The sequence below is a fragment of the Crocodylus siamensis genome, chromosome 3 (assembly GCF_052110815.1).
Source record: "Crocodylus siamensis isolate JL-2025a chromosome 3, ASM5211081v1, whole genome shotgun sequence".
NCBI classification, from domain to species: Eukaryota; Metazoa; Chordata; order Crocodylia; family Crocodylidae; genus Crocodylus; species Crocodylus siamensis.
In genome coordinates, this window is record NC_143397.1 from 23,793,071 (window position 1) to 23,820,314 (window position 27,244).

General features: G+C 45.4%; 1 protein-coding gene across 1 annotated transcript; it reads left to right on the top strand.

The window, feature by feature from the left end:
• Nucleotides 1-27,226, top strand: SKP2 (S-phase kinase associated protein 2). Its single transcript, XM_090037940.1, has 10 exons — nt 1-145; nt 2,201-2,460; nt 8,406-8,517; nt 9,506-9,649; nt 10,385-10,519; nt 12,550-12,648; nt 16,140-16,267; nt 18,327-18,378; nt 18,689-18,796; nt 24,046-27,226. The coding sequence occupies exons 1-10, from the start codon at nt 138-140 to the stop codon at nt 24,257-24,259; spliced, it is 1,260 nt and encodes a 419-aa protein (XP_089894066.1). The 5' UTR covers nt 1-137; the 3' UTR covers nt 24,260-27,226.
• Nucleotides 27,227-27,244: the final 18 nt, after the last annotated feature.

Genomic DNA, 27,244 nt, shown 5'->3' on the forward strand with positions numbered 1-27,244 from the left:
CGGCCGCTTCCGTCCCCGTGCGCGCGGCGAGATCGAACGTTGTCCGGGGGTGGGTGCGGCGGCCGAGCGCGGGAACGGGGCGGTGGCGCGCGCGGACACTCCGGGTCCTTCCGTGCGTGCATCTCCTGCGGGGCACCATGCACAGGTGAGGACGGGAGGACCTTCGGGTCCTTCCCCAGCGCGCGCTCAGTGCACATCTGTCTGCGTCGTCTTTGATCCTTTAGACAACACGCGTCGGCATGCATGCATATGTGTGTGCGGACGTCTCTGCTCCCCGCAGGGGCAGAGCGCGCGGTAACTGGCTCCTTGGCCCTCCCGCGGGGCTGGCCCGGAAGCGGAGCGCGGCGTGGGAAGTCCCCACCTCACTTGGGATTACAACCCAGGTCATTCCAGCCATTTGCCCCTGTTGCTGAGCTGTGCGGCTCGCTCCTAGGAGATAGCTAGTATTTACCACCATTCAATGATAAATTAAGATCGCTAGGACAGTGATCTGTGTCACCTCCTATATTCAACTCCCAGCAGCCTAGTATTTCCCAAATGTTTGGGGCCAGCAGACCGTTGTGGACCTACTCGATTTCTCCTGGCCCAGCATGCATACTGGTTTTAATAATGCAGGCTGAACAGGGCTTGGTGCAGATGTTTAAACTGGACCCTATGAACAGCCATAGATTTAAATTGCTCAGAGTGGATGTAGGTAGGTGAAGTGACTGAATTTTTTGCTGTCTCATTTTAGGATTCCTGACCAGTGAAATTTCCATTGCTTCCTCTGGCAAATAGTTGTAATATGTAGAGAGAGAAAACTTAGCTGAATTTCAGCATGGTTCTTTCTTCATTTACCCCCAATGTTTTTAGCTGACCTCCCCATGCACTAGAATAAGCGATGGGTTTTTCCTCTTTAGTCAGTAGAGGTGCACTGATAAAGATTTTCTTGGCTGATACCAGAAGCTGATTATTAACTAGGCATATCAGCCCATACGGATCTGATAACTGATATTTAGTAATAATAGCTCGCTGAACGAGTTTTAGTTCAAGCACCTCCACCACCATTTCTAAGTGTAGAGACGCTGATACAGGAGATACGGCATAACTTTAATTAGAGCAGCACTTGGAGCTGTTCGAATTAAAGCACTGCCCCCACCCCTTCTGGAGCACATGTAAAAGTGCCCCATACCATTTGCAGCTCTTGTCCTTCAACCCCAGTCTAGGGGCAACTGCCTGAGCATGAAGTTGCTGGGTGGTCTCTGGGCATTTTAATCTCATAAACGTTAGGTCGGGAAGGGACCTCATGAGATCATCGGGTGCAGCCCTCTGCCCAAAGGGCAGGAAAGTCAGCTGGGTCAGATGGCCCCAGCCCGGCCAGAGTGGGCAGCTCAACTCTGCTGGCCCCTTCCCGCCCCAGTCATGTCTCCAGCTTTTGGTGCCTTTTATAACACCTGCCCTGGCCCTAGCCCATGCTGCACTAGCACCTAGGATGTTGTGGCAGCTGCTCCACTTCAGCCCAGCCTGGCGCACCAGCAAGGGAATGGGGGGGGTATTTGGGGTCACCTTGGCTTGTGAAAAAAGGTTGATAATGTTCATTTTCCTTTTATTGGTGCTGATCTGATATACAACCAATATATCTGTGCACCTCTATCAAACAGTCCTTGTTTCTCAGCTGTGCCTGATGGCTTTCCTGACCTCCATGGTAAAGTGCTTTGTTCCGTCTATGACCACCAGGCATGCTGTGATGCTTTTGCTTAAAGCCCTGTCACTGTGACACCACTCTTCAAAATTCCCTTTTTTTTTCAATTTTGCAGCTAAATCAAAAACAAAATTGTTGCCTGATTTTTTGATTACTTCTCTTCTTTGCTTCTCTTCATTGCTTTCTCCCTGACGTTAAGGTTGCATTTGACCCATTTTCTTTTCAATGTATTGACAAGAATTGGTCCCCAGTTGCTCTCTATGGGGATCTACAATTTGAGGTGCTGTGTAGATGTTTGTAAAGCTCTGTGAGATTTGTAGGTGCTATAGAAATAAAAAAGTATTGTTACTAAATCATATTTTTGTTTTTCATTGAGGCATTGGATTATTGTAGGGGTTGTAGCTGGAATTGCCACGACCATTCTTTCTGGTCTATCTGCATTCTCTTTAGTATGATGTTTAGGGTTAGGCATGTTGGCCGTTGTCATTTTTCTGAGGGTAACCTATTGTCTTCTTGCAGGAGACATCTCAAGGAAATCCCAGCTTCAAGCAGCAATGTTTTCACAAGTTTCACGTGGGCATGGGATCCTACCAAGACATCAGAGCTACTTTCGGGCATGGGCGTGTCTGTCCTTAAAAAGGAGCATCTGGGAAGTGAAAACACCCCACAGGATCTACTCGTATCCCTCTCTCCTCCTCAGAAACGGCAGAAAGTAAAAGAGAAGGACAAGGACTTTATGATTGCACGCAGGCCTAGGCTGCTCCGAGAGCCAGAGTCAGGTAGAGTAACACCAGCCCTGGCTTCTCTCAGCCTGTGACAGTGACTGTGGGTCAGGTATTTCAGGTCACACATACTGTGATTCAGACCACTGGATTTTGGTTGCTGGATCCAGTGGATCTTGGACTTCAGTAAAGAAGTTGGGTTCTGAAAACGGCTTTAGTATAATTGAGGCAGTCAAGTTCAAAACTGCAGTTAAAAAAAAAAAATGCTCTAGCTAAAGAGAAATCCAGCTCATATTTCAGCTTTTGTGTGGCCAAAGCTGCCTCAGTCTGTAGAGCTCAGCATGTAGCACAAGATGAAGTTTGCTCACAATTCAAAAATTCTGTATTCTTCCACCTCCATCTGTAATGGTTCCGATCTGCTAGGCACTCTCAGAACATACCTAACATACAGCAGGATGTAACAAAATACAGTTGCGTCCATTTCTTTTTAAAACAGGCTTTCCTCAGGAAGAGAAAAGGATAGTGGTGTTGCCCACCTCTGCATAATAACTTAAGGATTAAAACACTCATCTAGGAAACGAGAAGCCTGGTTTCGATCTGTTGCTGTGCCTGATGAGATTCAAACCTGCATCTCCAGCCTCCCAGCAGAGAACCCTAGTTATTCTGGGTGGTTGGAGTGTACTGATAAATTTTTTTGGCCGATACCGATGGCCAATTATTAACTAGCCATATCATCCGATACTGATCCGATTGCCAGTATGCAGCCCGGCAGCTTAGAGAGCAGTGTTTGCTGGTAAGTCTGTGGCAGCGGGGAGGAGTGCAGATAGAGGCCCCTGTGGTGAGGGTGAGAATGGGGCTGGGGCAGAAGCAGGTGTTGTCTAGGCAGGGCAGTGCGTGGGATGGAGTCGTAGGCAGCTCATACAAGGAACGTGACTGGGCGACTCCCAGCCACTGTACATACCCCTGCAGGAGGGATGGGTGTTATGTGCCCCCCCCCCTTTGAATCTGTGTGCAGCGAGGGTGGGTTGCCTGCTATAGGCTTGGGGGCGGGCTGTGCTGGCCTCTTCCTGGCAGAGGGACAGGGCTGGGGCTGTGCTAAGGGTGGGCGGGGGTGCTACAGGGAATTTTTGGGTGGTTGTAGCCCATCCTGTAGCCACCCCTCCCAGTGCCACTGCTGCCTGCCCTTCCCTGCTCTGAGCGTAGCCCCAGCCCAGTGCCTGAGCCCACAGCAGGCAGCCTGCCTGAGCCCAGTGCACAAATCTGGGGGGCACATGCCCCCCCATGCCCATCCAATGGGTGTGTGCAGCAGCAGGGAGCTATCCTCCCTCTCCACCCCCCAGAAGAGCTGCCTGTGGCTCTGTCCCATGCCCTACCCTTCTTGGTCAGCACTTGCCCATCCCACTCCCTCTCTCACTGTGAGGAGCCTCGATCACCGCGCCCCTTCCCCCTTACAACTTATTGGCCAAATGCTGCTCTAAGCTGCCAGGCTGCATTTCTGGCCACGTGCATGCTGTAGCTGTGCGTGTGGCATTCATCGATGATGTTATTGGCTATACCGACCAAAAATAGCCAGTTGTCAATAATGTCAATTTTCCTTTTATCAATACCGATCTGAAAGGGACCAGTATATCGGGGTACCTCTACTGGTATCCTTCACCCTCCCACTGAAGGTAGGCCACTTTGCAGCAAGGAATCAAAAAAAAAAGGGACCACAAAGAGCACCAGAGGAAATTGGACCCTGTAGCTTAGTGGCTAGGTCACTTAGATGGGAGGTATTGTAGGTTAGAGTTTGCTCAAAGGACTGGTTTTGTAATTTATATTCAAGAGCCAGTAGAAAAAACACAGAAACAATTTTGAGAGTAGGACCTGTAACCCAGGAGGTTCCCCTACTATATGAATGCCCGAACCATGAAGACTAGTCATGCTCCCTCTGGTGATCTCTGTGGTCCTGTGAACATTAAATCCTATTCTGTAATTGAATCCTATTCATCTTCATTTTATTTTTTGAGTTGGGCAGGGCCCCAGCTTGAACACAGTGGGTAAAGAACATCCCACCTAAAATTGTTTATAGTGTGGGAGATAAGAGAGAAGATTTTAAACCTGGGTCTTTTGCTTTTTAGGTAAGGCCCTAACTGGCACAGGGTAAATGTATAGTGCAAGTCAAAAGGAAAGCAAACCAAAATAAAACCATGCTGGCTTACATGGCAGAGCTGCAGAGGCATTAAATAGAAACAATGCTTCTTTCACAAGGTGGAAGTCAAATCCTAATGAGGAAAGGTTAAAAAAAAAAAAAAGGAATAAATTCTGGCAAATCAAGTAATCTGTAGTAAGAAAAGCTAAGACAGAATTTGAAGAGAAACTTGCTACAGACATAGAAGGTAACACTAAAAATTCCTTTATGTATATTAGAAGCAGATGACCTGCTAGAGCATGCAAAAGGAATGACAGGATAACAGGGCCACTGCTGAGAAACTAAACGCGTTCTTTGCATTTGTTTTTGCTGTAGAAAATGATAAGAAGATTCCCTCACCAGATCCATTCCTCTTGAGGGACAAGTCTGTGGAGCTGACCCAAACTGAGGTGTCAGCAGACAAGGTCTCAGAGGACATGGATAAACCATACTGCAACAAATTACCAGGACCTGATGGCATTCCCTCTAGGGCAGGGATGTTCAATCTTTGACCTGCAGGCCAGATGTGGCCCACTAAACCATCTGACCTAGCTTGTGGGACTCCCCATGGGTCAGGAAATTTGGCAGCAGGGGAGCAGTGGCACTATTGCTGCCTCTCCCTTGCTTCCAAATTCCCCTTTTCCCTTCCTCCCCCCAAATCTGAGGTCCAAGGGGGATGTAGCCTCATCTACCCACATGGGCCATGCCCCCCTTGAACCTTAGATTGGGACCACCAGTTGGATTCAGCCTATGGACAGACCAGGCACTGCCCATTTGTCCTGCTGGACAAAAAGGTTGGGCACCACCGCTCTAGGCTCCTGCAGGAGATCAGCTCGGAAACTGCCTTAACTATAGCATACAACCATACTGAAAACAGCCTCAGCACCAGAGGACTGGAAGGTTTTCAATGCGGCTCCAATATTTAAAATGGCTCTAGAGGGTGCTCAGGAAACTACAGGCTGGTGGATCAAGGTGACCTAGTTGATACAGTACATCTGAACTTCCAAAAAGCCTTTTGCAAGTTCCCCATCAGAGGCTCTTAATGAAGTTAGGCATGGGATTACAGGGAAGGTCCACTCATGGATCAGAAATTGGGTTAAGGATAGAAAACAAAAGAGTAAATATAAATACTCAGTTTTCAGGATGGAAAGAAGTTAACAATGGGGTCCCCCAGGGATCTGTGTTGGGACCAGCACTGCTGATTTAGAAAACGGGGTGAGTAGTGAGGTGGCCAGATTTGCAGATGACAGAAAATTATTCAAAGTGGTAAACACCAAGGCAGACTGAAGGACTACAGAAGGATTTTGCACTATTGAGTGAACAGGCAACTAAATAGCAGATGAAATTTAGTATAAATAATTGTCAAGTGGTACACATGGGCAAAAATAACCCATACTGCTCTTACACTGTGATGGGCTCTACATCATTTCTTAGCGCACAGGGAAGAGATCTGGGAGTCGCTGCGGATAGTTTGCCAAAAAATCCCATCAGCTCAGTACTCAGCAGCCATCAAAAAAGCAAACAAAATACTAAGAATTATTAAGGGAATTCTGAACAAATATTATCACTATGCCCCTTTATAAATCCATGGTGTGTAGATACTTTGAATACTGTGCCTAGTTTTGGTCTCCATACCTCAAGAGAGATCTGGAAGAACTAGAGAAGGTCCAAAGAATGGCAACAAGCATGATCACTGGTATGGAGGGGCTTTCATATGAGGACGGACTGAAGAAGCTAGGCCTATTCAGTTTAGAAAAAGAGGCAATTGAGGGGAGACATGATAAGGGTTTACAAAATACTAAATGATGATGAAAAAATAAATAAGGATTTATTATTTACTACTTCACAGTACATGACCTAGGGGTCATAAAATGAAAATAACAGATGGTATAAAACTAACAAAAGGAAGTTTTTTCACATAGCACGTAATTTAAGTGTAGAACTGGTAGCCAAAGATGTGGAAGCTGACAGTTCAACCAGAATCAAAAAGGGATTGGACAAATTCTTGGAGGGAAGGCATATCAATTGCTATTGAACATAGGAGTTTGGGGTGCAGCCTCTGAATCAGGACTTCCTAGACCTTAAATGATGGAAATTGCAAGTGAGAGGAAGCTCGGAAAAACCCCGGTCATGCCACTTACTCTCGCTTTCAGCCTTCACTCTGCCACTGTGTGACACAGGATACTGACCCCAGAAATAGCAGTTCTTGTGTTCTTAACTGCTTGGTGATTATGGGCTCCATGACCCTCTCCTTTTCTGGTGGCCCTACATGAAAAGAAAGGAGGGAGCTTCTTTAAGTTGTTTGAAAGACTGGATGTTGGCAACTGCCTTTGCTGGGAATCTGTCCAAGTGTACAGAGCTGCCTTGCTATGGGCCACAGTTCAGCATTACCTCTGGAGAGAGGTGTCTGCTCTGAGGAAGAGGTTTCCCATGGCTTTGCAGAGACTGTTGGCAGCTTCTATTGTGACTTCTTCAACTGGGATTCAAGAGGATTTTGGAATTCAAGCATTCTACAGCTCTAATACAGCAGTTCTGGGCAGCCGAGTGTAGCTATTCAGAAACATTCATCTAGCAACAAAATAGACTGTTTTGAGGTTTGGTTTTGCTTTAAGAAATGAATAGTCCCAGTGCTTTCATAAGACCTCAGTTTGACCTCTCAACCTAATATCCAGTCATTTTTTAAACCTTTTTGACTTTGAGTTTTACTCAGTTTATGGGGGGGGGGCTTGTTTTTTAAACTCTTGTGTGCAATCATCTTTGCATAAAGTTCATACCTAAAATGAATACTGTCTCCTATCACCGTTAGAGAGACTATCACATTTGGAACAAGGCAAAAAAAACCCAGATTCCTTTGCAGCAGTAATAGTGTTTTCTAGAATTGCACCCTTCAGAATTTACCAGCCAAAACCCAGAAAACTTAGATAATATAGCAATATCATATGTATTATAGAGACTGCTTTCAGGAGAGTTGTGGACTTCTGTTTAAAAAGCGCTAATTGCACATAAGCAATGGCAACGTTCGTTTCAGAAAAATAAGATGTTGTGACTTTAGAACTTCTTACAAACTTTCAAAAAGTAACATAGGTTGACCACAGAAGCTTTAGAAAATAACTAATGACAGTACCATTGGCAGCTATTGTTGCATATATCTATACATGTTTCCCTCACTTTATGCGGGTTCCATATGTGATGACCTTTTTTATACCAAAAATTTGTTACATGCAAGGTAAATTCACTGTTATGAGATTGGTGTGGTGGAAGCCTGCAGCAGCTGCTGTGTGCGGTGCATTGTGGGAGTGACGTGCACCAAAATACAGTCTCCTGTGTGGTCTGTGCTCCTGGCTCGTTGTCTGCAACACTTCTGTAGTTGCCATCTGCATTATGATAGTGCACTGTGCTTGTGTGTACTGTCTGCTGTTGGCAAGTAGCAAAATTGTCTAGTAAAAGTGGTAGAAATGGGCCTGGGGGTCGGTGCAGCTGAGGTCTTAGAACGTGTCCCTATGTGTTACTTTGTAAAGTGGGTTCCCTTTAAGCAAACTCACATTATGCGCCATTTTCCAGGAACACATGTACAGCATAAAAGCAAGGGAAACCTGTATACTGTTGTATATATGTATATGGGGTGCACTTAGTACCATCATGGATAAGAGTAGTAATTATAGTATCTTTCCAATAAGGAAATGCTGAAAGTATATAAGCAGGGTATTGGTATTTGCATTGCCTAAGGCAATGAGGTGGTGATAAATTAGAAGGCTTTTTCCTTTGTCCTCTGGTTTTCATGTCAATTAATTTACATTAATTAATTCCCTGTAAAATTCATTTTTTCTTGAAGGTGCTTCTTGGGATGCCCTACCAGATGAATTACTATTGGGAATCTTTGCTTATTTACCTCTAAATGACCTGCTAAAAGTTACCCAGGTTTGCAAGAGATGGTATCACCTTTCGTGAGTATTGTGTTTTGCTTGTAAGCGTTCAGGGCAGCTTTGCTTTCTAAAGATTGTGAAATGATCTTGTTCATCTTGACATGCATATTTAAGCTGGTTTAAACTGTATAAGGATTTTGTGCACGTTAAGAGAGAATCCTTAAACACATAAGTAAATAATTGTAGCCAAAGGAATATAATATTCTGGCTTATGCCACTTATTCATAACAATAAAAGCTAAGGGTGCACTGATAAAAATTTTGTCAGTACAAATTTGGGCCGGTACTGATGGCCGATTATTAACGAGCCATCTTGGCCAATACTGAACTGATTGCTGATATGCAGCCTGGCAGTTTGCAGAGCAGCATCTGGCTGGTATGTCTGTGGGGCAGCAGGGAAGGGAAATGAGGGGGCAGACTTGATAAAATAACCTGTGGTGAGGGAGGGAGTGGGCAGGGGGGTGTGGGATGGAACTGAGAGACCCTCATCTGGTGGGGGCAAGGGGCAACTCCTGCTGCTGTACACATTCCCCAGGGGGCTGTAGCCCCCCCTACCCCAGCATTGACTGGCCCAAGTGCAGCCCTGGCCCTGCCCCCCTGCCGGGAAGAGCCCAGCACAGCCTCCAGCTTGCTCTGCGCACAGATCCAGGGGCACCCCCATCCCCATGCCTCCTCCAGGCATGTACATAGCAATGGGATCCTCCCAGTCTTCTTTCCCCCCACCCCCCGGGACTAGCTGTGGCTCTGTCCTGTACCCTGCCCCAGCCCCCACCCCACACACACAAACCTTACCTTACACCTCCCTCCCCTCCCCCCCGCAACAGACTTACCAGCTGGACACTGCTCTGCAAGCTCCCGGGATGGCCGTATGCATGCCGATAATGTCAGTTTTTCTTTTATTGGTGCCAATACAATATGAACCAATGCCTCTAATAAAAGCTGACACTGAGAACTTTTAATACTTAGCTTTTTTTTTACTTGGTAACAAGTAAAACTCTCTTCCCTCTTAGGTTTGATGAATCGCTTTGGCAAACTCTTGATCTGACTGGTAAAAATCTGCTGCCAGGAGTGATTGGGCAGTTGCTGCCTGTAGGTGTAACTGTATTCCGTTGCCCAAGATCCTGTATCGGGGATCCTTTGTTTAAACACAGCAGGTGAGAATGTTGCCATATCTAAGTTTTCTGCAGCAAAGCTGCCACTTTCACGTTCTACTCTTGGCTACATATTGCAACCAGTATCATTTGGTTTAGCACCTCTGGTTGCACTTGGTGCTGCCATCATTTCAAAGTTTAGGGACACCACAAGTAGTTATTAGGGGGGAGAACTAAAATCAGAGGAGCTGTGTTCACTTGTCATTGATCTAAAACCGTTGAAGAGCATGTGAACACAACTTTAACAACATAATCCGGCACAGTTATTTTGCAGGCACTTACCTCGTACATAGTCTTTATTCTGGAACTAATAACTACTTATTAGTGAAGCATCTTTTTAAAGGAAACTTGTTTTAACTCTAGTAGTATAGACAACTGTGATGAATTGCAAAGATCTGTGTACCCTGAAGCAAACAAACAACATTTTGCTGTTTAGGTAATAAGCTTAGTGCTTTTAACAGATCTGACATGTTTTAAAGTATACATGTTTTCTGCTACCTCTGCACACTTTGTGGTATGCAGATGCTCTGCCAGCAGGAGTGGGCTTCAGCATTTGACTGTGTGTCTTATATTGTATAAGAAACTGCTGAAACTTCCTTAGCCTGACAAAGGGTTTTTGAATCTGAAAGCTTGCTTAGCAGTTGTTTTCCAGCTATTTAAGTTGGTCTAAAAAAAATATCAGATTCACCCAAAGAACCTTGTTTTATATTGTATGTCTTTCTCCTTTCCAATTTGTAGACCTCTTAGACTGCAACATTTGGACCTGTCCAACTGTACAGTCAATGTTGCTGATCTCCATAGTATTCTCTACCAATGTCATAGACTACAGAACCTCAGCTTGGAAGGATTAAAACTTTCTGATGACATCATCAGGTGAGAGGGAATGTTCATTAGTGTTCAATAAAACTCTCTATTTATGGGCTTCTCTTTGGTGGGCAGGGGCCCCTGGACAGCCTTTAAAGGTGCATTCTTTGTTGCTTTCTTTGACTGAACTCATTGCATGAACTGAGTTTCCTTGCACAACTGCATAACCCAAATGCTTGGCCAACTGCTCATTCCCTTGCAGCTTCTTTGCCCCTCATGTAAAGAGGCTTTGTTTCCCCAGTTTTGCCATCTACCTCCATTATAATTTGGGAGCTGAATCATGCAGGATATGCAATGCTATTGACTGGATGACTTCACTGAGAATCACCGTCTAGTTGTTTGATCTGTGGACAGTTGCAAATGTCCCTAAATCTCTGGATCATATAACGGGGGCTCTTGGTCCCTTCTTTTTACACTTTGGGTTTTCTCATTTTTTCACCAAAATCTGGGTTCTGGTCAGATTCCCAGACTATGTACAGAGCTTTGGAACTAATGAGGTGCAGCATTCAGAAGCTTTTATGATACATACAAACAGGCAAATGCAGGAACACTAACCATAAAATTAAAAGTAAAGCCTTTTGAAGCTTGGTCAGCTAATGCCAGCTTGCAAATGAAGGCAAGGCATTTAGCACTTACTCTAGCAGGGTCAGTGAAGCTGCACTGGCACCATCTACCTGCAGGATTGAGGCTAACTTTGCAAATAGGGTAATTCCTTTTCCGTCACAGAAATGCAGCCCTTGCCTGCAGGGAAGCTGTGCTGGGGGTCTGTGGCCAGTTTGGGTTAAACTGACCAGAGAGGGGTTTAATTCTCCCCTCTACCCCATGGACAGGGACCCGACCCGGGTCTGCTGGGTGCTCCCCCCAGAAGGGCACCATGGTCCCGGGGGGCAGGGAGGAGAGTTAGTCTCCCTTCTACCCCCACTGGCAGCTAGGTTTGCCCACCCTCGCTGCCATGCTCCCTGCCCCCACCCCAGGAGCCCTCACTGGCCATGACACCGCCACTGCAGTGAGAGGGGGCAGGGCCCTTGTTGGGGGCAGCAGCCCCTGTCATAATGTGGGGGAGTGCGAGCTCCATAGCAGCTCTGCCAGCCCTGCAGGGCTCTGGTCTGCTCTGAGAACCCCAGTGGTGTCGCACACAACCCACCGCAGCTCTGCTGGTCCCACAGTGCAGTACCTCTGCCAGGAAGGGGCTCACGCTTTGCTACGTTATGACAGGGGCTGCTGCCCCCTAACAAGGGCTCTTCTCCCATTGCAGCGGTGGGGAGGGGGCAGGGCCCTTGCAGGGGCAGGCCCAGGAGCACAGTGCTGTTGACGGACAGACCTGGCTGCCAGTGGCTGGGCTGGAACAGAGAGCCTAGCCTGGAGAGCATGCTGGGAGTCTCTGGTTTAACTTAAACTAGCAAGGGGTCTGGGATAGACCTTGCATAAATCTGCTTGAGCCAAATCAGTTAAGTCTGATACCAGATTTATCTCAAACCGGTTTCAGCCATTTCGAAACTGGTTTATGTGCACTGAATGTCTGCTGTTACAGATATAAACCAGCTTCTGATCACTTAAACCAGTTTGTGTGTAATGGCTGTCCCTAGCCCATGACCCATCATGTATACTAGTTCAGCAGATAGTGGGCGCATCTACACAAGATGCTTAATGCCCGTTGGAGTAATTCTACTGTGCATTAGCACGGCAGGTAAAGCCCATGTTAATGCGCAGTAGATTAATCCAATGCTCCATAAGTGTCACACAGAAAAAACATTCATCTGTGCTAATGCGTAGTAGTGCCAATTACAGCACACTAGGTTAGCACCTATTATACATTGTAATGTGCCATAACTATGACATATTAATGAATGTGTAGATCCACCCAAACAGTTACAGAACGTACTGAATCAAGGATCTCAGGGTTCATATCTATAGAGATGAAACTGTTGACCCTCTTGGCAATCATGAAGCTTTGACCTGTGCTTTTGAAAACAAAGCATTACTGGTGAATGCTAGGAGAGAACAAAATGTTGGGATAGTCTCTCTGATCTTTTTTCCAGGAACATTGCTCAGAATTCCAGTTTGGTGCGGCTAAATCTCTCCGGGTGTTCTGGATTTTCTGCAGAAGCACTGGAGACCATGTTGAGCAGCTGTTCTGGGTAGGGAGCAATTTATTTATTCATCTGTTTTGCAGGCTGCTGTTCCTTGTTGAATATCTAGATTACTCATGTTTCTATTAAACTACTTCCTTTTTTCCTTTTTTGCATAGCTAAGACCTCCTTTTGGCAATGTTTTATAATTATAAGACATCTTGCTTAAAGATGCATTCAGGGACAAAAACTGTTTGTGTCCCTTGGATTTCTGTTATGGCAATTTGATTTCCTTAATGAAAGAGTGAAGAGTCACATCGCCAAAGAGAAAGTTTGTCTTAAACTGGAGTGGCATTTGACAACTCCCCTACATGCAGAGCACAAACTTGATAGCAGAAAAGATAATGGCTTTACATCTCTGTTAAAATAATCCTTCAAAAACGTATGGTTGTCTAGTTCTCTGGAGGTTCAAGCTCTGATCTACTAATAGGAAGAAGGATAGTTTGTGGTTAAGGCACTGAGCTGGTGCTCTAGTCAGCTGGATTTAGTCCTGGTGCAGCTGACTTCCTGTGTGTTGCTGGGCAAGTGACTTGATCATGAGCCAGCACAGCAACTGTATAAACAAAAATTTCACTTCTTTGGGCCTTTGCTTGCCATCTCTACAATGGGGCCCAATCCTATTTGGGACCTACCATGTTAAAATACAGAACTACGTAACGACACAGAGTAGATGCCACACAAAAATACATGCTTCTTTACCTCATTAGCGTGCTTTAATCCTGTTCTTCAGAAATCCTCTGAAGGAGGAGATGGTGCCTGGTTTCTTTGACCATTCACTTAGTTGCCTATTGAGAGATTAGCAAAAGAAGATTTCAGTAGTGCTGGTTAGCCATTAATAGTGGTTATTGATTTACTGGACCTCTAACGGCTTCAGTTGCCACAAAGGAACACCTAGGACAGGGCTGAAGAGACCTTACAACTTAAGACAAGCAACATGTGCAAAATTGGTTGGGAGAGTAGCAGTCGAACCAGGTAGTCTTTGAATATGCTGTTCAAAAGTAGAGGTGCACTGATATATTAGTCCATATTGGATTGGCACCAGTAAAATTGACGTTAATGGCAGTTGGCTTTTTCTGGCCAGTGCAGTTAAAAATATCAATAGATGTCATGCTTGTGTATGGAGCCGCAGCATGCACGCAGCCAGGAATGCAGCCCGGCAGCTTGGAGAGCAGCATCTGGCTGGTAAGTCTGAGGGGAAGGAGAGTAGGGGGGCAGGTTGAGGCCCCCACAGTGAGGGAGACAGTGGGGCTAGGGCTGGAGCATGTGGGCAGCTCATCCAGGAGGAGCAGGGATGTGGGGAGGGAGGCAGCTCCCCACTGCTGCCTGCATCCCTGGGGGAGACATGGGGGATATGTGCCCCCTGGATTTGTGTGTAGGGTGAGGGCGGGCTGCCTGCTGTGGGCTCAGCCAGAGGGTGCGCTGGCCTCTTCCTGGCAGGGGGGCTGGGTTGGGGCTGTGCTCAGGGCACATGGGCTGTGGAGCTGGGAGGGGGATGTACAGGGAATTTTGGGGTGGCTATAGTCTACCCTGTAGCCCTAGCGCCACTGCCTGCCCCACCCCAAGCACAGCCCTGGCCCAGCCCCCACTGGAAAGATGCTGGTGCACCCCTAGCCCGCAGCAAGTAGCTCTCCCTTGCCTCATGTACAGATTTGGGGGGCACATGGCCCCCATACCTCCCCCAAGGGTGCACACAGCGATAGGGAGCTGCCCCACCCCTGCATCCCCCAGATGAACTGCCCATGGCTCTGTTCTGCACCTTGCTCCAGCCCCTTGATCTGGCCCCCCCATGCCCCTTCCCTTCTCTGCCCTGACTTACCAGCTAGACACTGCTCTCCAAGCTACCAGGCTGCGCATCAGCATTGGCCGGTACAACTGCCATCGGTGCATCCCTATTCAAAAGAATCTTATAAATTGGCCAACTGGTTTAGCTACAGGCCCATCAGCCTGATCTCCATCTTGGGGAAGGTCTTGGAAAAAAATTATCAAAGAGGCCATCCTTAACAGACTGGCTGATGGCAACATCCTGAGGGATAGCCAGCACAGGTTTGTTGCGAGTGGGTCTTGCTCGACCAATCTCATTTCCTTTTACGACCAGGTGACCTATCACCCGAACAAGGGAGAAAGGATTTGATGTCATATATCTTGACTTAGAAGGCTTTTTTTAATCTGGTATCCCGTGATCACCTCTTGGCAAAACTGGCTAACTGCAGCCTCGGCACAATCCGCTGGCTGGGGAATTGGCTCCGTGGTAGGATCCAGAGGGTGGTGGTTGACGAAAGTCAACTTGGCCAGTCCGCTTCTGACACCAAACTCAGGGGTAAAGCATTCACACCTACCCTGACAGAAGGGTGATCCAGGCTGACCTTGACAGGCTTAGGAATTGGGCGGATGAGAACCTGATGGTGTTTAACACTGAAAAATGCAAGGTTCTCCACTTCGAGAGGAAAAACCTGCAGCATGCTTATAGGCTCAGGAGTGCTATGCTGGTTAGCGCCACGGACGAAAGGGACTTGGGGGTCAGGATTGACCACAAGATGAACATGAGGCTGCAATGTGATGCTGTGGCTAGTAAAGCGAGCAACATGCTGACCTGCATCCATAGATGCTTCTCAAGCAAATCCCAGGACGTCATTCTCCCCTTGTACTCAGCCTTGGTGAGGCCGCAGCTGGAGTACTGCGTCCAGTTTTGGGCTCCACAATTCAAAAAGGATGTGGAGAAGCTTGAGACAGTATAGAGGAGAGCCATGCACATGATCAGAGGTCAGGAAAACAGACCTTATGATGAGAGGCTGAGAGCCATGGGACTCTTCAGCCTGGAAAAGTGCAGGCTCAGGGGTGATCTGGTGGCCACCTATAAGTTTATCGGGGTGACCACCAGTATCTCGGGGAACATTTGTTCACCAGAGCGCCCCAAAGGATGACAAGGTCGAACGGTCACAAACTCCTCCGTGATCATTTCAGGCTGGACATAAGGAAGAACTTCTTTACTGTCTGAGCTCCCAAGGTTTGGAATAGACTGCCACTCTAGAGATGGTTCAAGTGCCTACATTGAACACCTTCAAGAGACATTTGGATGTTTATCTTGCTGGGATCCCAGCTGACTTCCTGCCCCTGGGGCGGGGGGCTGGACTCTGATCTTCCGAGGGCCCTTCCAGCCCTAGTGTCTATGAATCTATGACTCTTAAGCTAGCAGTGGATAAGGGACATATAGTTCATCTGTTTTTCTTTAGAGACAGTCACACTAACTAACCAGTTACACAGAACAACAGGTGTGTGCCAGTAGGCATTAAGCAGTAACGACTACCAGGATGTCCATTATTAGTCCCTGAGCCATTTGTTTAATGTCATAACATTTGGTGTGACAGAGCAGAAACTCTGTGGTGGGTGTGTCATGTACAACTTGATTTTTAGTACTGGAATAATGCAGAAATGCCTTTAAGGCCCAAATCTTTGTTTCTGGATTGCTTCCAATGAGTGTTTATATGTTCATTTGCGTTTAGATTGCAAGAACTGAACTTGTCTTGGTGCGACTTCACAGCTGAACATGTTCAAGCAGCAGTCAGTCAAATTTCTTCAAAAGTAACTCAACTAAACCTCAGTGGATACAGGCAGAATCTACAGATATCAGGTAGCACTCAGAACTGGTGTTCCACGAAATGAATCTACTAGGCCCCAGTGAAGTATACCCTAGGGTTACCAAACACTCACAGGGCTGCCACAAAGACTGCTAAACTAGTTGAACAATTTTCCTCCTCATTGGGCAACAATTAGCTTCTTGTTGATTCTTTATATGGCTTCTAGTAATTTCCATGTGTTGGGCAGTAGTAATGATATATACAAGCTGTGTGTGGCTTGCCTCTCCTGCCGAGGCCTTCACCTTTTGCACCTGCTCAGTTACAATAGCTGAGAGAGACTCTTGGCTGTTCCTGGATCTGAAAGTCTACCTATTGAGTTACTTTGCTGTTAAAATACCTAGTCCAGGGCCGTAACATGTTCTGAGAGATGGATTCAGTTCACCAGGTGTAGTCATGTAACCTTCACTATATACCCAGATTGCGCCAGATTTGCAAGTATGAACTGATGTATCAATCGACTTTGCAGATGGCCTGAAACAATGTTTCAGAGAGAAACTTCCCTGCTTTGATAATTTTCCAAGGTTAATTGTCATCAATAACTATATACAGTACAGTCGCATCTTTCGTGGGGGTTACGTTCTGAAGACTGCATATAGTTGAAATTGCCGGGCTTTGGTGCCACTGCAGCAGGGCCTGGACTAGGCGGGCACGGTGCTGCGCAGCAGTTGCGCCTTCTGCACCCACTCCTCACCCCTCTTGTTCTCTGCCGCCTTGTCCCACATGAGCCCCCCAACCACACTGGCGCGTGCCAGCAATACCACGTGGCACTGCACTATGCCAAGCGCGTATAGTTGAAATTGCTTAAGTTAAATAGGCATAAGATGCGACTGTGCTGTAATGGTTGATCTTTTGGAGCAGCTGGAGTGGGAGTTACAGCATAAAGGAAAGGAAATGCAAAGACGACTAGGAGATAGAGAGAAATAGAGCCCAGAGAAGGAAAGAAAACTGAGGGCAGAACTAGCACTGGGCCTAAAGAGAAGCATATTTTTTCAGCCAGGAAACAGGACAAGGAGGTGCCAAATAGCACCAGACAGTTTGGTTATTCCACCAGGCTGTACTTCACCCTTTCTCTCTATGCCTCCCACTGACTTCAGTGCATACTCCATTAAGAGGAAGATGCATCTCTGCCTACATATCCCCGTCTACCATGAATGAACATGGAGCTCTGACCTCTCCAAATTAATAGGACACCCCTTCCCCTGAATTTGGGTTCTTGCTGAGTAAGAGGAGATGCAAAGGATTGATTACAAAAGCAACAGTACTAAACTCTTATGCTGTCCAAGGAATTGGCTTGAAAGGGTGTGCTTTCATTTGCACACAATGTAAGAGCCTTTGGGCTGCTGATATCCATTCTATCTGACTTGCAATTTGGTATCACATGGAGGCCACAATTGGGAATTTGGGAATCTGAGTTCTGGCATTCTGGGTGCTGAATTCACATAATGGCAAGCTGATCCCTGTTGCAAAGTACTTACAGTTTAAAGGCAAACTAACAGCACTATTTGTAGACATGAAGGAAGAACTTAAAGCAGCAGTACAATTTCTTGATTTACATAAAATAACCGGGAGATATCCAAAAACCCAGGTACTGTGAAAATTAAAAGTGTACTGGAAATGTTGGAAAGAGCTAGGTGCAGAAATAGTTTTCACTTGCATGAATGCATGGGAAGTTCTTCTATATTAAAAGAAGAGTGACTAAATTTTAAAACTAACAAGAAAATTAGTTTGTTGATTATGCAAATGATACTTCAGGGGCACTTCTTTGAACAAGAGAGTTTTATTGGGGCTTCTGGGGAACCAAAACTTGTGCATTGAACAACATCATTGAAGAGATTTTATATATTTCAAGTGCAGTAGAAATAATTTTTAAAACAGATGTAAAAAAAAAGTTGCATGTACTGATTCTTAGTAGAAAACAAGTAAATGAGATTGGATGTAGAAGCAACTAATTCAAACCACATGCAACTTTAAAAGTAGCTTTTCCTTGCAGGGAGAAGTTATAATATTACTGAAAAGTGACTGGCTGATCGTTTCTGTCTGGCTTTTTTTCAGATGTTAAAACCTTGGTAGAAAGATGCCCTTATCTCGTTCACTTAGATTTAAGGTAAGAAACTGAGCGTAGCAAACTCTTCGCCCCTTACAGGGCAGGGAAAGATTTTTGTTCCAGTGCAATGCTGTAATTTTCTAGCCATAATTCATAACAACATGGCATAATGCAGTAAAGTACTTAACTTAGCAAAACTTCCTGCTTATGGAGAAGTAACCCCCTTGTCAGTTTCATAAGCACTTTCTGGATGCTAGAAGAAAATGCTTCAGAAGCTTTATTTTCTACTTGAAAAAAGCTTTTGGGAAAATAAATACAAGTTTAACAAATGTTTCTCATCCCAACCTGCACTTTTTTTCTCCCACTACAGTGACAGTGTAATGTTGAAACCTGAATGTTTTCAATATTTCCATCAACTCATCTATCTACAGCATCTGTCCCTTAGTCGATGTTACCAGATATCTCCAGCTGCCTTGTTGTAAGTAATGTCTTACAGTTTCAGTTAACATGTAAAATATACAATGTCTATCCAATATCTTTTCTCCAAGACCCTGAGCCTCTGCAGTTTTAGCAATTAAAAAACAGGAGGGGAAGATGGGCTTGGATCAGAAGCAGGGAGAAGGAAACAGAAACAAAAGAACCCGAGGACACACTCCCCCACTTGCGCTGGGCCAGACCCCATTTTTCCTGAGTCTAGCCCTTCTTTTGTCAGCAGACATCTGTTAAAACCCAGGTGGCATGAATGTATCACCCCTTCTCTAACATGGATTTAGATAGCAGGTGTAGGTTGTCATTATCTTTTAATTACTTAGTTAACTGAAATGGAAGTGGCCTGTGTTATGAGCCGGACTCGTTTGCAGCGAGGGTGTCTAGTCTCTCTGCCAAGAGGTAAGCAATTGCTTTTCCTGTCTCTTGGCACCAAGCACCCGTTTCCCACAGACAGTATTCCACAGCAGTGCACATGGCTGGTCCCTGTGCTCCCAACAGCATGCTGTTGTGCATACACAGGAGCAGCTGAGCGTGGGAAGAGGGATGGGGAACAAGGTAGGCTGAAGAGCATGGCCCACAGTTGCTTAACTGGACCAGCACGAGGAGCCACGAAGCATGTGGTTTTGGTTTCTGGAGTTCAAGTCCCCAGAGAAACAGTGCTTACCCTCCTTGGATACAGACCTGGGTCTGGGTGGGGGTAGATCATGGAAAAAGCAGGGCATGGAGGGGTGGGGGAAAGGGGGGAAAGTCCTGCCCCGCTTCCCCTCACCTGGCATGAGCTATATTCCAGTTCAGTGGTTCTAAAAATGTCAAAAAAAATGATGAAGGAATATGTAGCAAGTGCTGGGCCCCAGGTGTAGCTATGATGCCCCCTGGTGGCCACACAGCTTCTGCTTCATCCTGGCCCTCTGGGTAGCTGCCCCTTTTCCCCCACCCCTGCCATGCCTTGATGTAAATAATTTGGAAAAGAGGCCAGGGGTCCTGGAGCAGCCCCTCTATCAGGCTGTTTTTTAACACACTAAATCACCTTAAGGGGCCAGCAAAATTACCCCTTAAAAAGTAATTAGTGTGTTACAGTTATAGCCATGCCTATGACTTACAGATGTTGTCATTCAATCACTCTCCCTTCATTGGGGCCTCAGCTCTGCCCTTTTCCTCTGGATGGGCATTTTAAACTAGGATCACTGTGCTGGACCTAGCTTCTGCCTTGCTTCTGGCAAAGAGTCTGCTTTTGGCCCAGTCTCTGCCCTGCTCTGGATACTGGGCCCTGTGGTCCAGGATTCAGCCCTGTCACAGCTGCTATCTGTTAGTGCCTCAAGACTGGCCCCTGGCAGAGTTCAAACAGCCATGTGCCCCTTAAACACCTTGGGACCTCCTCTACCCCCAAACCACCAGTATAAGTAAGCTACAGCCAGTGGGCTTAGGTTTTCTATAACACAAACTAGCCCTGCATGGGGTTCAAACATAACCCCAGGTCACTGGCTATACCATCAGGCTTCCCCCTACCCCATGCTGTATTCCTTGCGAGTCAGCAGCATTCTACCTGCATTATTCCTAGGACAATCCAGGTGTCAGCCAGGGGCTTTTCTGCTACCCTCCTGCCCCAGAGCTCTTTCCTCAGCAGCCTCCAGGCTAGACTGCCTACCTAGGCTCAGACTTGGGCTTGTACGTTCTCTAAGCCCTGCTCCCTTCTGGTCAGATGACTGCCCCAGACCTGCTGCAGGTGTGCCCTTTACCTTAATGGGCCACTTACTGCCTAGGCAGCAGCATCTTCCTTCTGCCTTCCCTCTTACAGCTGGCCCCTGTTTAGCTGCCTGGGCTCCAGCTACTGCAGTTTTTCCCCTTAAAGTAACAGGAGCACTAAGCACCCTGTTACAGGCTAAAACAATTGAGAAGCACTCATCTAAGAGTTCCAGCTCAAGCTGATAAATCATGTGTTTAGGCTTATCCTGAGAGATCCTCTCTCTTCCTGATGTTTCCTTATTAAATCAAGCTTTCCTTACAGAAAATAGTTTGGTAACTAGGACAACACAGAGCAACATTCATAAATTATTACAGAGATGCTCCAAAAGAGTCACCTACACTACAACAGTAAGAGTCCTTTACAGTACTCCACAGCAATTTCAGATAAATTAAGGACAGAAGTATCCACTATTTTGAAATGACCAGGACTTGTATTTTTCAGCACACTTAGCACTACCTGGAACTTTATATCTGCAAATCTAGCTCTTCCTGATTTCCACTGAAGCTGCAAGTACTCAGTGCTTCTGCAAGTTAGGCTCCAGTGCCTTAAGTTAGGCATCCAACAAATAATGGACCATTTGGTGACTTCCCAGCCTTGTTTAAGAGCAGTGTTTAAGAGGGATTGTTTGCCTGAATCCCATTTCTCCAGGAAGATATTCGTCTGTCTTGACCATGACACCATCTTTTCTTCCTACAGACCTCTGTCTTATTCATTTATGCACCTTACAGCTTCTAAGATAACAGCCTTGCAATGCCAATTCATCCCCTCAAACTGCCCTGTTCTGTGCACGGAATGATACAGAGATAAAACTCTACAGAAGCAGCCAGACGAGCATGTATGTGCCTCTTGCAGCATCTCAAACCCCTTTGAGATGCTGCAAGAGGCACGTGTGGGAACAAACTGAAGGATTGGAGACAGAGCAGGAGAACAAGCAGGGAGGGGGCTGATGAGCAGGAGGCTGGAGACAAGCCCCTGGGGATCAGCTGGAAGCTTCCCCTATTGTCTCCAGCCTCCTGAGGATGGAGATGAGCAGGAGAACAAGCAGGGGATGGGGGCCGTAGCCCCTGGGCAGGGGGGCTGGAACCATGCAGGCAGGGCAGTTCAGGTGCTGTGTGGGAGTGTTCTGCCCTGTGGGGGGGCAAGGAACCTACCCCTCCTAAGCAGTCCTCACACCCACAGTCCCCCTACACACTGACCTGCATTCCTCCACACCCATGCACAAACCCTACATCTCCCTCCCCATCACACCCGCCATGTGATAAACCAAAAGCAAACATTAAAACTTACAGATATTTAGGATTTATTTCATTATGATGCTAGAGACACTGGCAGGATTTCAAATTGCTTTCACATTGTAAATATAGCAATAAAACATTGCCCATCTCATCAGTCCCCCCCTCTCTCTCTCGTTCTAATTGTGGAAGAACATGGATTTTGGGGTATTTAAAAAGAGTGAATTTGGGATGCTGCTTCAGCAGTTTAACCTGACACAAGGGGCTAGTGTCCCCAGATACCAAGTTGCTGGGCCTCAGAAGCTCCTGAGAACAAGCAGCCCTCAGCTGCTGGCCAAGGCAGGTTTTTATACTGCTGGGGTCAGCACAGATGCCCAAGTGGCACAATTTGATCCACAACAAAATGCATGTTTGGGTACATACTCTGAGGCAAAAAGCCCCAGCTCAAATTTGCACCACTTCTATTTGAGCTGCTGCAAGCACACGTGCTTGCATGTGTGGACATACCCTACTGGTGTAAATTACTCCAGTTCAGCTTTCATCTGTATGTGTCCATATCAGGGTAACCATTTGCTAAAGGCAAATAGGCTGTAACATGCTCTCCCAAAACCCTGGAGTGAGGGGAAGTAATAGCTACTTATTGTGTGTACTGTCCCAGGTTCATTGCAGGTCTGCATTCCTGATCCCCTGTCACTTACCTCAGTATACCAAACCAATGCAAGGTTAATGAGTTTGGTCCAGAATTATAATAGTTGTCCACGTGCCTCAAAGCATAATCTCAGGCCAGACCTTCCAATTAGCATGTATTTGGTAACACTGGAGCTACTACAGCTATTTAATTGATCTGGCTCTTTAGAAATTTTCAACAGTTTTCCAAGATGCTCTGGTAGATCTTCTAGAAGTTCCAAAAAGTATTGAAAAAAAAAAAAATTATGTACTGACTGGTGAAACATTTTCCTCCTACTTGTTTTGCTAATGAGTCAGCTGTCTTGAGTTTGGTTCCATTTTTCTCTCAGGAGTACTGGGAAGGTAGTACAGAAAAGCTGACCACAGACTAACTGCTCTGCAAATATTTGTTTACATGGTCTTTCAGGAGGATCAGGTAACTTAGCTGAAGGAATTTAAAAACGAGCTGTTCCAACCTGCCATTTACATGGTAGGAGGTGCATCTTTTGTGAAATATCCTTGTGACTGATTCACTATTTTATAGCACCATAAATTTGCTGAATGTGCATCAGAACAACAGGTATATTAACACATTACCCTAGCGATAAATGTAACTGGCACCAGAGGCCTACGAAAAGGAGCTTTGTGAGCCTCTCACCCTTAAGAAATAAAATCCTTAAGCAATTTTTAAACAGCACAACCAAGGCTCACATAAGGTCTACAGTAAATTAAATGTTTTGTCCAATTCATTAGGTAGCAGCCTTAAAATACTGGATGCATAAGAAAATCCAGCTCCACTGTTGTCATGTTGTCATTAAAATGACACTTTCACTAACTCTTTAAGATCAGGTTGGGGTAAAAATGAGCAGTGTGCAAGATGAGTTTATCTGTTTCTGAAGCTAGACTGTTCAAATGGGAATCCCAAGATCATTACCAGGGTGTAGTGGTGTGGCTTGCATTTTGTTTGCTCCTTATGATGATTCCATCTGCTGCCTGGTTGCATATTCGGGTACATTACTGTTTGTCCACATGCTACTGTAGCAGAGTAATGAAATAACCTGGTCTATATACCCAGCCAACGTCACAACAAAGTAAGAGAGGTTAGATACTTTGCAATAGCTTACCCAGTAATCTAGGGGAAATTCCTTCCACTGGTTCTGAATGTCTGTTTTAATAAAGTTCATTATTGCGCTTAAGTTAAGAAGAAGAAACCAATCACCTTCTATTTTGTAAGTCACACTTCATACAGAAAATGGCCATAACCACCTAATCCAGCCATCCTCATCAGCTGCCAGTCTGTATGTATGAGGATCATGTAACAACCTGTCATATTTACCAAATGTTTTATTACACTTACATTTCTCGTTCTATTCAATGTGGCTGAGCAATTAAACTTTTAAAAATCAATTGAGAGATTAAATTTTCAATAAAGCTTACTTTTAAAATAAGCTGATTTTTTAAAACAACAGAGGTAATTTGAAATGCTGTATATTCCAATTTCTCAGGCAGGAAGAATAAGACTAATAGATTAATGAGGCTAAGAGGTTTTAAACCACGTGGGCAGTCTACTAATCAGTTTTTTTTTTTCCTCTCCAGAGAACTTGGTGAAATTCCTACACTAAAGACTCTTCAAGTTTTTGGAATAGTGACTGACAATGCCCTGCAGCTCTTGAAGGAAACACTCCCCCACATAAAGATCAACTGTTCACATTTTACAACCATCGCAAGGCCAACTGTTGGCAGCAAAAAGAACCAAGAGATCTGGGGAATCAAATGCAGATTGACACTGAGAAATCCCAGTGGTTTGTGATGCACAGTTTGCAAGATATTTCCTTTGATTGATGCCAAGTGTGGGGCAGTTCATGGAGAATTTTGAACACTGAAGCACCACTCTCACTTTTTATAGTGTTTTTAACTTGGTGTTATACCACAATTTAGTTTTATAAATATATTTTTACATTGTCTTTTTAACACCCATTAGTATTTCAAGATAGTTATCTATCTAATCAGGTATGAATTTTTGGAGGTTTAAAAGAAAAGACAACACAGCCTTTTTTTAAGTAAAGATTACTTTCAAAAGCAGTTTATACTTCCAATATAGACTGCCTTTGAAAACATGCTAAACATTACTAAAATAGAAATAGGTGATTTGCATTAAATAGAACAGGTGTTCAGTTTTCTGCTAACATGCTGAAATTTTCTGAGTTATAATGTTGTTCTTTGTTCAGAAAACCAGAAGCACCTTTTAACTGCCCCTGTCGCCTTTCCAAATATTGTTACTTCCTGTAAGAGACTGGCAATATTGAAAGCTGTTCCAGCTAATTGTTGTCAAAGAACTATTCTGCTTCATCATGATTCAATATATTCCTGACTTCCTTGTTTCAGTTTTTAGACCTCAGAAGGAATAAGGGTGTTAAATATTTGTGTTAGACGTGCTGATGCTTCCTATTACTGTGTTTTTATATGCTACTTTCACTGAGCCTCATGGCAGTAGAGGTCATGGGAAGGGAGATTCACACAAAAGCAACTCTGAGGCAGCTAAATACCACACAAGCTATAGGCAGCAGAACAGAGCTATGGCAGACTTTTTCAGTAGATTATGGAAAGGATCCTCATTATTTCGCAGCTGCTGTTCTGAGGAGTTTAACTTGAAACCTCTTTACAGACTTGTTGCATATAAAACTAGTCCCTTTCCCTCTTGGTGTTTCTTGCTCTGTGCATCATCTGACTTACTGATTAAATGGCACACAAATGGAACATTATGTAACTTACCTGGTTCCTACAGGTTCCAAATACCCAGACATGGGGAGCAGATCTCATCACTGGTAAGCTAGGTGGGAAAGTGCTTTTTATAAAATTGTTCCTCTCAAGGCCCCATAAAAGTAGGAAAAGGTGAGAAAAGGCGAAATATACAGAACTACAATGTTCTTCAGTGCCAGAAAGGGGACCTGGGGATCCATAGGAAGTTAGTAGGACAGCAGGAGCTGTTCAGATCACCTGACTGGTATTTGTATGGAGTAGTGTCAGGAGAAATAGGGAACCTGTTGTAGCCATATATGCTGCAGTCTAGGAGAGGAGGTAGCAATAGTGCTTAAGTTTCTAGGCCCTGCTTCCTGTAGGTTTAAACACCAAACACATTTTGTTATAGTTTTTAAGGGTAGTTAAAACTAAAAAGTGTACTTGCTTAAGTGGATAATACAGAAACAAACCAAATATTCATCTCATTCATTTGCCACAAGAGCGGAAGGATAAACAAAGAGATGTGAGTACCTCAGTAGTTTTCAGGTGATCTGGCTTCCTTTTCAGGCTCTCCCACAGATTTCCTGCGAGATCTCAGCCAGTTGGCCCTTATGCCCCCATTCCCATCTGTAAAACAGATCTGATACATTTCTACTTCAAAGAACGCTGATGAAATTTACTGATGGCTGTCAGCCATGTTGGATACGAGGGTCTCGGGGCCATAAGATCACAAAGGTATGTACAGTAGGCCTGTGAGAAGCAGTTAGTATTTGTTTTGTATTTTAATTTAGCCGATTCAGAAGACAGTGATTTGATTTGGTAATTTGAATCACTGTGCCGAATTTGATTCAGAGATTTGGCCACTGCTAAATTGGCTGAATCTCTGAATTGGACAGGCCCTATCCCCTGCCCACTCTCCCAGCCCCATCAATGGCTGCCCTAGCCCGACCCAGCTCCCAATAAAAATAAAGGGGTGGACTCACTGGCTCTTGCCAGGTTGGGGGGCGATCCTTGCTGTCCCGTGCTATGTGGGGAGGGCTCTGCCAGGAGTCCCCAGAAGCCCTGAGGCTTCTGCAGCAGCTGGTGAGTGCCAGGCTTTTAAAAAAAAAAAAAGAGCCAGGGGCCTGGGCTGGGCAGGGCAGGGCAGGGCAGCCATGGTGGGGTTGGGAGAGCACGCAGGGTTTGGGGGGCTGGGGGAGCAGGCAGGGGATGGGGACTGTGGGGAGTCCACCCATAGTCCCCTTGCCCTACCTCCAGTCCCCCCTCTCCTGTCCCCTACTTACCAGCATGGAGTCCGGTTGCAGCAGCAAGCAGGAACTGCCCGAATCTCCAAAGCTCTCCAAATATTTTTTGAATAAATTCAGACTTTTTTTTTTTTATTGGTCTCCCGATTCGATTCAGATTCAGGAGATTCAGCTGCCAAATCTCCTCCAAAACAAAATCAGCACCTGAAGCTTTGCACAGCCCTAATGTACAGCCATAAAATAGTTTGGCTAATAGAACATGGAGCACTCATCAGGAGGAGGATCTAGACTTTTCCTGGCCCTGTCTTGGGTTCCTTCAGGGTGACAAATTTCCAGCAGAGTTGTATGCACCATAGTTGATATTAACTTGGCCGACTCTTGGTTAAGTGGCAGAATTTGGAATTGTCCCACATTTTCCTTGTTCCCTATTTGTACGGGTGTGTTGAAAATTGTCAACCTTTTCTACAGTTCTCATTTTTAAGGTTTGTGCTCACAGCTGCTGACAGGCTGTAATATGATTCTATCCTAATACCCCACTGTTATTTGAACTCCTGCCTCTTTTAGGGAGCTTTAACTGAACACACAGCTGTTAATGGGTGAAGTGTTCTGAGCAACTCGGTACATCTTTTTAAAAGTTCCAGACTTTGAGGCACCAAGGTTCAAGAATCTCTCTCAGAACTGGAACTGGAAAAATCTGATCAAATGATGGCTTTTGGGCCTGCTCTACAAAGTACTGTAAATTGTATTTTTATCTCCATCCACTGTTACCATAAATATTTTATTGTTTCTAATAAGATATAGTGTGTTGTATG